The 13,146-nt window shown below is 41.9% G+C and overlaps 1 protein-coding gene across 2 annotated transcripts in view; it reads right to left on the bottom strand.

Moving 5' to 3' along the window:
• Window positions 1–7,411: 7,411 nt before the first annotated feature.
• mipep (mitochondrial intermediate peptidase) overlaps window positions 7,412–13,146 on the bottom strand; it is a 39,188-nt gene continuing 33,453 nt past the window's right edge. For both annotated transcript variants that reach the window (XM_004912062.4, XM_002938576.5), the window contains exon 19: window positions 7,412–8,673. In XM_004912062.4, the coding sequence (XP_004912119.1) occupies window positions 8,576–8,673 (98 nt within the window). In that variant the 3' untranslated portion in view covers window positions 7,412–8,575. The remainder of the gene's footprint in view (window positions 8,674–13,146) is intronic.

Genomic DNA, 13,146 nt, shown 5'->3' with positions numbered 1-13,146 from the left:
CATTTAGTAGGTTGTGCTATTTTGTTATCCAGACTCCATCTCTCCTCCATAAAGCACACACTGGGGTCTTTAATAAATCTTTCCTATGAGATATCATTGTTATAAATCTGAAAACTTCCTTTTTTCCCCAATTGAAAAACCAAATTGAAGAGTGTTTTGCCTTTGGCAGACTGGGTCTGGCTCAGATTCCAGCGGGATCAGTGGAAGGTCCATTATCTCTGTAAATGGAATAGTCTCTTCTTTCCATCCATCAAAGGTACATTTTCATATTTGTAATAAATTCGAAGGCTCAGCTGTTTCTGTGGCATTGCTAAAGACATCAAAAGATCTAATGCAAGGCGCCAAAGATGACATATTGGTCTAGTAACTCCTATAATTTTGGCCAAGTTGCACTCTTGTCCTAACCACACAAGCCTCTTTCAAACCTTACTTATAATTATACTTCCTCCCTAGAACTTGGACAATCTTCATAGAACACATGACAAACTGATGGATCCCCATTAGGTGAAAGCCAAACTCTGTTTCCTTTTAGACAGGGCGTTCACAGTAACCACAAAACTGAGCATCGAGAAGAGATCAATACACACAGTTGGTTATTGGGCTGAAAGGAACATAAGCTCTGTACACAAACGTCTGTACGCTGCTAGATGTTTTGGTGACAAATGGTGACTGTTGCCATAATAACTGCATTCACTTTGGTTACAAAAGACGTCCACCTGGAGCAGTTCAAGGATATTTTCGAGTAGGTTCAAGCAAAGCATTATGGGGCATGTTGGCAAAACAACAACTAAGTAGAGATATATGCAACTAAATCCATATGTGCAAGCCTATAGTCAAACAGAGGTGTTGTGTGCTCCAGGAAACTCACAATACAAATATATTTACGACTCTTGATATCTGTTATGGTTCCTCGCTGAGTTAGTAGAGGTGTTGTTTTACTATAACCCTCAGGCTGAGTAAATCAACGGGGCTCCGGTTGTTCTTAAATCTCTTTATTTACAGGAATGGAAAACATCCTCCAGGAGGATAATCTCAGATGATACTATACAACTGTTTAACAGATACTTATGAATACAGCTTCCAACAATGCTTACACATCAGGGGTCAATGATCAATGTGTGGAGAGAGTATAACTCAGAAGTGTCTAACCCCAAGTACAGGCCCTTCAAGTGGAACCAAGGTGGGAACCTATCTAATCCTGGGTTTTACACTTTAATCCCTACTCAGCAGGTGGTACAACCAAGACTCTAACCCTTCTTTTCTCCTTGTTGGAGCTTCAAGCTGCTCACTAGCTACCCTGATCCTAACGCTCACTTCTAGAACAAGTTCCCACAAATCTATCCTCACTCGCTCTTCACCTACTGGGCCTATCTCCACTCAGGCTATGAGTACCATCCACCCCCTCCAACGGGTAGGATCCAAAGAGACCAAGCACATGTTGGATTCCACTAGAACAATTATATCTCCTGGTCAGTTACTGAACTGCCATGGAAATAATGTAACCCTCCCAACAGTAATTTAGGGCCACATTTAGGGGAAATTTGAATGTTTTAATGCTGCCGGTGTGATTTTCAGCTGAGCAGACAGGCAACAAAATGCTCAACATTGCCTCTCCACACACTTTCATGGGGCTAGGAAAAGCTCCCTGAGCAATAATGTCTATGAAAGTGTATGGAGATGGCAATTTTGAATATTTTGCTGCCTGCCCACTATGGTGCAAATTGCAAAACACTCATATCCATCTTATGATTGTGCTGTACACTGATACTTTTCCCTAATATATCTGCAGTCATTCTGCTAAAGGCAGGCTGTGCTTAGTCAGAGCTGACTCTGGCCTTTATAGATTCTCTGGCTTTAGAACTGTCCAGGTTACCTCTATGTACTTTCCCAGTGCAGGCAGCACATCTTATCTGTAAAATGCCCTTAATGGTATCTGCCATGCAACAAACTGCCGGCTGAACTGCTTTGAAAACATGAGGTCATACAAAAACGTTTGTGAAGTCTGGGGGCTGTAAGAGGCTTTGGAGCGAGACATCTGGCCTGCAGGTCCTTCGTAAGACATGGCAAATCATTTATTGAGTGTAAGCAAAATTATAATCAAGGGAACAACAAAAAAATTCTAAATGGAATCAGAATTAGCCAAAGAAATAAAAAACAACGATTGCCACAAGGATCCCTCATACGGAGAACAGAACAATTGCCAAAGAAACAGCAGAGGAACGATCCAGGAACTTGAGACGAAGCAGGACCAAAACACAAGATATATGCCTTATTTTCTTAAGCCAAAATTCTTCCAAGTAACTGGAGTGATTTGTACCGGCTTAATATAAATTGCACAAGGGAGAGCTCAATGTGGGAGATTTCAAACAGAAAAGATCCTAATCCTCCGAAGGTTTTAAACAAACTAGAACACAAATTTATTTAGAAGTTTGAAGTGAACTTGGCAGGATGGGGGCAGATCATGTAACCACAGATGTAATTCCTGCTTCATAAGATACTGTAAACTCCTTCTAATGCTGCTTCAAAGGGATTTGCTGCTCTTGATTTAGTAGCAGAGCAGTCCCTTACTGTAGGCAATGTAATATTTCTAGGCACGGATGATTATAGCCTTGGCATCACTTATATTACGCAGGTTCAGATGGGAGTAATTATTTGTGGCCTAATGCATATGAAGCCATACTAATCCTGCTTGATTAAAGCTAAACATATAAAAAAGGCAACTGAAAGAAATTAATAAGAGAAAAGCAAAATTAATCTTCAGATTTGCTTTGATGCAACAGATTTGATTTACTGAGGCACATATAAAAAGAGTTGGGTGATGAAGTATGTATGTAATTATATAGCCCAGATGCATGCAGTGCTTTACATGGTATAAACACAAACAGGGATATAGTTATTATAAGATTAGATAGTGAGAATAAATAAATTTGTGTTAAAGGGCTTAGGTGTTTCAATACACTGTTAAACTGAGGTCACTGCCCCAAAAAGCTTACAATCTATTAGGAAGAGGAGACAGAAGCAAGAAAGGGGTGAGGAACAAGTGTATAGGTCAACGGTTTGTTACTGCAGAGGAAGACTAGTTAAGTGCCACGGCCGGAACTGGGGGGTAGGGATGTGCCCCGGGCGCAACAGAAAGGGGGGGTGCATATTCCTTTCCTACCTACCCCTAGTTTGGGCTCTGGCTCTTAGCGCTCACTGGTGGCAGTTGAGGAGCACTGGCATTTTTCTGCACTAAGGTGAAAAGTGCGCACAGGAAGGAAGGTTAGGGTCTCAGCGCAAACCCCTACATTCATCACCTGGGGGTGGGGGTGGTTGTGTCCACTTGCCTTGGGTGCTGTTATGGGTTGTGCCGGAACTGCTTAGTGCTAGAAGGTGATTTTTAAAGAGGTTTGAGAAGCCTCAGTGTGGGAGCTTTCCTGATACAAGGAGGGAGAGAATTCCATAGGTGGGCTGCAATCAGGGAGAAAGGTTTTATGTGGGACTCAGTTGTTATATGTGAGTATATTGTCAGGAGATTGTCCTGAGCCGAGCACAGAGCCTGGGAAGGAGTGTATGGAGAGAGGACATCAGATATATAGAGAGGAGCAGTATGTAGGGTTCTAAAGGACGAGATAAGGCTTTTGTACTTAATGAACCAATTTACTGGGAAGCAGAAGAGAGCTCTAGTAGTGAGGTGGTCGGGAGAGAGATTTAAATGTGGGTGAGATGATGTGGCCAGCAGCAGCGAGGGTGCACTTTGGTAGAAATAATATAAATGCAAGTTATACACTGAATGGTAGTTTCATGGGGGGATTCTTAATTGAGAAGGATCTGGGGATTTTTGTAGATTCACTGTCATGGTTGGGGTTGTTTTCCCTACAAAAAAGGCCCTTGTGAGGGGACATGATTACTCTGTACAAATACATTAGAGGGGATTATAGGCAGATGGGGGATGTTCTTTTATCCCATAAAAACAATCAACGCACCAGAGGTCACCCCTTTAGATTAGAGGAACGGAGCTTCCATTTGAAGCAGCGTAGGGGGTTTCTCACGGTGAGGGCAGTGAGGTTGGGGAATGCCCTTCCTAGAGATGTGGTAATGGCAGATTCTGTTAATGCCTAAGAGGGGCCTGGATGAGTTCTTGAACAAGCATAGTATCCAAGGCTATTGTGATACTAATATCTACAGTTAGTATTAATATTGGTATACAGTATATGGTTTATGTATGTGAGTGTGTAGATAGGTCAGTGTGGGTCTGTATGTGAGTGTATAGATAGGTCAGTATGGGTCTGTATGTGAGTGGATAGATAGGTCAGTGTGGGTCTGTATGTGAGTGGATAGATAGGTCAGTATGGGTCTGTATGTGAGTGTGTAGATAGGTCAGTATGGGTCTGTATGTGAGTGGATAGATAGGTCAGTATGGGTCTGTATGTGAGTGTATAGATAGGTCAGTGTGGGTCTGTATGTGAGTGTGTAGATAGGTCAGTATGGGTCTGTATGTGAGTGGATAGATAGGTTAGTATGGGTCTGTATGTGAGTGGATAGATAGGTTAGTATGGGTCTGTATGTGAGTGGATAGATAGGTTAGTATGGGTCTGTATGTGAGTGGATAGATAGGTCAGTGTGGGTCTGTATGTGAGTGGATAGATAGGTCAGTATGGGTCTGTATGTGAGTGTATAGATAGGTCAGTGTGGGTCTGTATGTGAGTGTGTAGATAGGTCAGTATGGGTCTGTATGTGAGTGGATAGATAGGTTAGTATGGGTCTGTATGTGAGTGGATAGATAGGTCAGTGTGGGTCTGTATGTGAGTGGATAGATAGGTCAGTATGGGTCTGTATGTGAGTGGATAGATAGGTCAGTATGGGTCTATGTGTGCACGCTGGGGTTCACTTGGAAGGGTTGAACTTGATGGACTTTGGTCTTTTTTCAACCCAACTTAACTATGTAACTATGGATTGCAGTGGGTGCAGATAAAATTCAGAGAGACGGGCTAGTTCTATATTGCAGTCTCTATCCTGGAGAAAATGAGGGCCTCGACTAGTACTGTATTATACCAGTAGAGGACTGAGAAATTTGTGTAGTGTTTCTTAGAAAGCAGCAGTATGTTCCAAGATGTTACAGCAGTAAGGCATTGTGTGACTTTAGTTTGAATAGCAGGGCTGAGGTCAGGGCAGAGAAGGGAAGGTCTGTGTAGAGGTGATAGGAAAAAACAAGGGATGTAATGAGGTTACTAGAGAGAGAATATAAATAATAAAGGAAAAGGGCCCAGGGTGCACACAGGCAAAGAAATCAACAGGAGCTTTGGAAAATGGTTATATTGAAGCTGTGCATATAAAGATAGGATGAGAGAGATCAAGGAGATGAGTATGGGATAGGGTCCCTGGCCCTTAGTGACATGCATGTTGTTGATGACATTAGAACCACTTCAGTAGTGTGACCCGTGGGGAAACCTCCTAAAAGGAAAAGTGAAACACAACCCTGTAAGGTTCAAAGTTGACCCTATTCTTTCTGTACAATATAACCATAATTCCATTGGCCGCATTACGGGTGCTATTAGGGCCAGCTGGGTGCCGGGAATCTCTTATTGTGGGAGATTCACCTGCTATGAATGTGTAGAAAGCACAATCCACTGAAGGGGACACTTTTTGATGGTTGAGCTCCAGTTTGAATAAAAACAAATGGGTCTGGTACTAAGCAAAATCTACTTGGAAATGTCAGGGAGCCTAACGGCCATGCAGACTGGTGGACAATTTTTTAAAAACAGGTCAACTTATTCAAGGTTTTGGGGGACAGAGCTATAAAAGGTTTTATCAAGTCACTGTTTGCTGGCAGGTCCTTATTCTCAGGACATTTTTCTCTTTGTCCAGCACACCTGCTGGCTACCACTTGCCCCTTACTACTCCCAGTATGACAGATGTTACCCTCTCAGGTCATTGCATTGAGAGGAGGAAGGATTTTCATGCGGCTACGCACACCAGTGGCTCTTCATAGATCCCCTTTCCTGATGACATTGGCACAGGCAGGGTACTACTTACAGCCATACAACCAGTAGTAGTACTCAGTCTACAGATGTCACTCACTCTACAAATGTCCAGCCCATTACAAGGCCCTCAAAGAGTCCTAGGCTGATGGGTGACACATACAATACTAACCCTTTCTCTGGAGCGTTTGGCTGCATTACTAACTGCCTTATACTATCTCTCACTTCACCAGTGAACATTTAGAAGAGCTAGTCCCCACAATGGTGAATTCTACCTACCTTTAGGTTTCTTCCATCTCCTGAGACCTCTTGAACCAGGCTCTTCAGCACCATCCACCCATTCCAGCAAGTTGGCACTAAAGAGGCAGAAAACCCTCACTTTTAAGAGGTAGTGAACCCATTCGAACCTCTGGCCTATTATTTACTTTCTCTAAAGTCTCTACAGACCCGGCCTATAGCTGGAATTAGCCCCTATCATGATTCCATGGAGTATATCCCTTCTTCCCTACACTGGTTCCCCTGTGCCCAAACCTAACCTGGCCACACACATTCAGCAACTCCAACAACAGGATCTTTTCCTAATTTGCCAACCTTAACATCAGCGAGACTGCATATCAGCGAGACAGCAGATACGTCACAGATGGCATTATATATGGAATAACTTATGGCGGGGTTCCTGAAGCAAACAGAAATAAACCTGGCACACAAAAGATGATTATTGCACGATGAATCGGTTCCATTTTCCTGCAATCTTGTGGCAACTTTAATAGCCAGAGGTTTATTGAAATGAAAAGTAGCACAGTGTGTGCCTGAACGTTCGGCAGAGACAGTTTCTGAGCTGCTCTGTAATTTTCTTTGCAAACCATTATGATGAGCGAAACCGCAATGACTTGATCTTTCCCTTGCACAAAACAACCAGGAGAGGAAGGATACAGCGTGAAAATATAACAGGGCCTGAAACCACTAATGCCAGGGTTCAATGAAAGTTTGAGTTGTGGATGTGAAGTCAGTGACGTCCCTACAGGCTTGTGTACGGCCAACACTTTCCTTCGAGTGTCTCTTTCCCATAGGGAGCCGAATGACAGATGGGTCTGGAAAAACACAATTTCGAGTGGTTTATCAAATACACCTGTTGTCTCTTAAAAGACATATGCTGTGGGGGTCTTCATCATTCATATCAGTCCCTGCCCCGTGGAGCTTACAATCTAACATCGCTATCACATCCCCACACAGTTTGGCAGATTTATCAGGAGTCAGTTAACATCCATGTATGGTTTTGGAGTGTGGAAGGAAACTGAAGTACCCAGAGGAGACCCACATAGACATGGGGAGAACATACAGACTCCTTGTCACCCCCTGGCTGCCACTAAGGGATACAGCGATGCACTGCACTTTGCCAATAAGTCCCAAGAAACGTTTTGTGTGTAAGCACTGGATCAACCGTCACAACCTTTAAATGTAAAAGCAATCATTTTTACTTTTTGATGTTACGGTTCATTTAATAAACATGTCTAGAGCTGCACACAAGCATGGGTTATGGATCTGTGGATATTATCTCTATACAAAATGCATTTAAATGGCTATTTATTGAGATGTTTTCACTCGAGTAGGAACACAACACAGAAAGCAACACAGCAGCATATAAAAATAAATTAAGAAAAGGTCACTTTTTTCATTAATAAGACATTAAAATGCACAGTTAAAAAAAAAGTCTGAACAATCCCAGTATATAAAGAATTCACACCTGTACTGTAAGCTTGATGTTGGGTACACATGATCAAATATAACTGGCCAAACACTAACTAAATTGCCCCAAAAGCCCCTCATTTCCAAGGTGGATCTGCTTGGATCCTTGCATGGACATGTTGGTAGGCTCCTTGCTGCTGGTGGCTATTACCGTCAGTATGTAAAACAGCAAACCACTCAGGTGACTGCTGAACATCTGATCTGGGCCTGTACTGACCAATGTGCATAGCCAAAGTGGCCAATAAACTCTATTTTATTCTATGGAACAATGATTGCTGAACTTTGGTGCTCACCCTAAGTTCATGGGAGGTCCCTTCTCTCTAGACATGGAAGGATCTGAAATGGTTCCTGACTCATAGTTTCAAACTAAAATGGCTCTCATGCTGTATTGTCACCGACAAATCACCAGAACCATGAATGTGACCTGTTTTTTCTTTAATAGAAACCTGTCACCAATGGTTATTGGCCAGATCTTAGCATCTCTTCTCTGCCTAAAAATATCAGTGTAGGAAATGTCATATGTGCCACGAGCCTAAAGCCTATCCTCTGTATCACAAGCATAAAACCTGCCATTCCCGGTGCTTCCATTTTGTTTGGACAGGCAATTTGACAATGAATATATCACTGTATGTCTGCACCCTGGGTATAATATTGGCAGAGACACAGAAGAGACCTTGGGGAATAAAGCTGAGAATCCCGCTCTAGAAATAACCCTTAGTCTTGAATATCCTTCCATGTTTTAAGAATTAAGGTTCGTTGGACATATTCTTATTTGTTTCAGCCAAAATATGTAACTTCCCAGAAACAGTTTATTTAAAAAGAAAATGCCCCAGGGTGCTGCCAACTTTCCTGACAAGGTTGGCATTCTCCTACTCAGAATCCATAAGGAAGGTTTCGAAGTCTGGATCCAAATCGGAAACGAGGGCATCCACCAGGTCATCCACCGACGGGCACTTCTGTAGCATGCCTGATGGGAAAGCAAAAACCCTCTGAATTAGTGGCTCAAGTATTGGGGCAGATTTAGCAATAATCTTAGAGAAAGTCACAATCACAGAGGAAAACTCAAGCATAATTGCACATTTTGTTTTTACGAATCTTACAAAATTGAGAAGAAAACAATTGCAAATTGCAGAAAGTCACAAATCACGATTATTTGTTGCCACAGTTTTGAATGAATTGCTGAAAAAATTGTGCTGATTTACCTCGGACAGTAAGGTCTAGGTTTTCTCATGGAGTCGAAGCAAATTATTATACAGTAAAAACAAACATCCACCATTTTTGCAGATTCTCTATGTACAGGTATGGGATCCCTTATCTGGAAACCTGTTATCCGGAAAGGCCATCTCACATTGTAAGCAATTAATTCTAATTTTTAAAAATGATTCCCTTTTCTCTGTAATAATAAAACAGTACCTGTACTTGATCCCAACTAAGATATAATTACCCCTTATTGGGGGCAGAACAGCCCTATTGGGTTTATTTAATGGTTAAATGATTCCCTTTTCTCTGTAATAATAAAACAGTACCTGTACTTGATCCCAACTAAGATATAATTACCCCTTATTGGGGGCAGAACAGCCCTATTGGGTTTATTTAATGGTTAAATGATTACCTTTTCTCTGTAATAATAAAAGAGTACCTGTACTTGATCCCAACTAAGATATAATTACCCCTTATTGGGGGCAGAACAGCCCTATTGGGTTTATTTAATGGTTAAATGATTCCCTTTTCTCTGTAATAATAAAACAGTACCTGTACTTGATCCCAACTAAGATATAATTACCCATTATTGGGGCAGAACAGCCCTATTGGGTTTATTTAATGGTTAAATGATTCCCTTTTCTCTGTAATAATAAAACAGTACCTGTACTTGATCCCAACTAAGATATAATTACCCATTATTGGGGCAGAACAGCCATATTGGGTTTATTTAATGGTTAAATGATTCCCTTTTCTCTGTAATAATAAAACAGTACCTGTACTTGATCCCAACTAAGATATAATTACCCCTTATTGGGGGCAGAACAATCCTATTGGGTTTATTTAATGGTTAAATGATTCCCTTTTCTCTGTAATAATAAAACAGTACCTGTACTTGATCCCAACTAAGATATAATTACCCCTTATTGGGGCAGAACAGCCCTATTGGGTTTATTTAATGGTTAAATGATTCCCTTTTTTCTGTAATAATAAAACATTACCTGTACTTGATCCCAATTATGATATAATTAATCCTTATTGTAGGCAAAACAATCCTATTGGGTTTAAAATATTATTAAATTATTTTTTAGTATACTTAAAATATGGAGATCCAAATTACAGAAAGATCCCTTATCCGGAAAGCCCAAGGTCCCGAGCATTCTGGAAAACAGGTCCTATACCTGTATTACAATTCTGAGAGCAGCACCAATTAAAAAAATCTTACTAATGATTTGCTTGCCCTATAAGCTGAGGTGGGGGCTAGCAAGTTTCTTGCCCCTCCCAGTAGCCTCCTATGGAGCAGCAGCACCATCTATTTACACCTGTTTTTCTATGCAAGTAAAAAGAATGATGATGCCATGGCTGTTACTGGCACTTTGATGGCTCCCATTGGAATGTACAGAAGAAAAGCTCTGTATACACAAAGGGCCACCATGTCTTAGTTTGAAAAAATGCATCAGTGGTATGTGGGGCAAGGATTTCATGCAAAGTAGTTTATATCCCAGAAGCCATCACTTTAACATGGAATAAGATAAGAGAGTGGTTAAATAACTGCGAGCCTAAGGCAGGTCAGATTGGGGTAATGGTCTATGCTCTATTTATTTTTTGCAGTTCAGATAGTTTAACAGTAGGCAGAATACACAATCACGTGAACTATTTACTCATGTTTAGATGTTTACTGCCCCTTTAGGGTAAGAACCCACAGAGTGGTTCAGTCGCCCGTCTGCTATCACAGACGCCTAACAGCTCCAAAATGGCAACGGGCAACTAACTGCTTCAGAATGTCTTTCCACTGGCGACTCCTATAGTTGCCCTTCACATCGCTTCACTTTCTGAAGTCATGTGAAGTTGCCTGTGTAGGGAGTAGTACCATTAACCACTTCTGACAGCCTGCAGGAGGAAACTTTGCTCGACTTCACGTTCCAGGTGCAGGAGCATGGAGCAGATTTTGGCACCGAAATCTACTCTGTGTACCTGAAGCTTGGCCAATGCAGACCTGAAAGAATCAGCCCCTTGTGCCTTAGGCCTAATAATGTCTGATATGTAATGATTAAAGCAATACTAAAGCTTCTTGCTATGTGATATACCAGGGCTGGAGGGCCGCAAGTTGTGCCGGTCCCTTGTATTTCAGAGCACAGCCCTCAGCAAGAAGCCGACACTTCTAGCAACTCACACAGCCCAGAGTTCTTTTGAAGTGGTTCTTTGCACAATTGTGCACTTGCCAAAGTCAACATGACCCTGTTGGGGACTATTCATTGGGTTACACAGACACACCTTGTGTACATCTTTCACAATCGAATATCTCCAGCGATTCCCTTTCTGAACAGTTACAGGCAGAAATTATTAAGCAGCCATTATCCCCACTAGAGCCTTGAATAAACAAGTACGGAGCCATACGGCCATCACAAGTGCTTTTCAAGTGAGCTGAGGGCGTTTATGTGAGCAGTGGGGTCTCTCAGGAGTAAGTGCCCCGAGCAACAATGAGCAGGCTCAGTAGAACCTCTGCTTGCTCCATGCTCCTAGTGTAAAGCAAACCCGCAGTGCAAGTGTCGGCACGGAGAAACAATGCCTTGTTAGATGCAAAGATTAAAAAGGGCTCTCTCCTAATCACACAAAAATGGCAATAATGCCCGGATCAGTCAGTCACAGGGTGGCTGTGCAGCCCCCCAACCCAACAGAACAGGAGACCTCCCTGTAAGCAGGACCTACTTTCCCACATTCCACAGGGTACAATACTCCATCTGCCTCTGTGTTCTGGTATTGCGGATTCTATATTCATTAGAAGGGTTCCAAACCTCCATACTGAGCTTCTAACATTGGCATGGCTTGGGTGCTGGTGCTCCTTTTTTACAATTGCAGTGGGCTGACCCAGAGTGCCAGTACCTTACACCTAGAAGTAGGGCATATTTAGTAACCTTTGCTTGTGTGGACATTTTGGTTAAGGGCATTCCTAATGTTTTGCCATTTGTCTTATGATTCCCTATCCTGTTCCTGTTTCCCACGTCCTGTTTAAGCCGAGAGTAGTTGATATCTACTTTTTGCTAAAAAGGAAGGCATGTAGTAACCTCTGCTTATATTTAAGTTAATGGGTTTTTCACCTTCAAATTAACTTTTAGTATGATGTAGAGATTGATATTCTAAGACAATTTGAAAATGGTCTTATTGGTATTATTATGGTATTATTTAGTTTTTTTGTTCAGCAACTCTCTAGTTTGGAATTTCAGCAGCTATGTAGTTGCTAGGGTCCAGTTCAACCTAGCGATCAAGAAGTGGTTTGAAAGAAAGACAGAAATATGAATAGAACTGTAGCCTCACAGAACAATAGTTTTTTGGCTGCTGGGGTCAGTGACCCCTATTTGAAAGTTGGAAAGAGTCAGAACAGAAAGGCAAATCATTCAAACACTATAAAAATAATACCTAATGGAACCTAAAGGGAAGTTCTGCTTAAAAAGGCTGTATAAGGGACGGGGCTACTGGCCCTGTATGAGAACATAGAAAGCTAAGACTAATTAAAATGAGCACTGCCGTAAGTTATACTTTTTAATTAAGACAAGAAAAGTTGCAGAATCCTTAGTCCCAGCAAGTGTAGCTAGCCTTTACACTCGACATGAACGTCCTCGTTCTAGACTGTGATTAATTACGGCAGAGGTCAGGGATGCACATACCTACCATACCTACCTATGATTATGTGGCAATTTACATGAATAGCAAGCTATAAATCTACAGTGCCTGCAGGGATTGAGCTGAAAGAGGGGGAAGATGGAGCAGGGGAAGGGGGTGGCAATAGCACGGAGTTATTTCACTGGGCATTAAGAAGCTCTTGTTAAATAAATGCCAGACCTACGAGTATCCATGGCTTAATGAGGCTTCACTCTTTTATATAAGTGTTGCTTACCAGTGCCAAATGTATCATTTAATAAGGGTTTCTAAAAATACAATCATTTCACTTCTTGGCTGTCGGATTCTTTGTTCCATGCATGTACTGTCAAGAGCAGCCAAGGGCAACTAGCACTCACCTATTCTGAGTATGTGCAGCTGCAGAGTGCCACAGCCGTTAGCCAAACCTTGGTGCCAAAGGGTACCCTGTGCCTACAAAGTGTAACCCAAGCAGGTAGAAATGCATAAAACCTCATTATTCTTTCATTTCATTAGGTTCTATCAGACAATACCCAGGAAGAAGCGCGCTTCCATCTAGTTCCGCTGCTACTGCTGTGCAAGCATAGGATCCCTCCCATCCCCG

Source organism: Xenopus tropicalis, chromosome 2 (assembly GCF_000004195.4).
Source record: "Xenopus tropicalis strain Nigerian chromosome 2, UCB_Xtro_10.0, whole genome shotgun sequence".
NCBI lineage: Eukaryota > Metazoa > Chordata > Amphibia > Anura > Pipidae > Xenopus > Xenopus tropicalis.
Note: the sequence above shows the minus strand (reverse complement) of the source record. Positions and strands in the feature narration are given on the sequence as shown.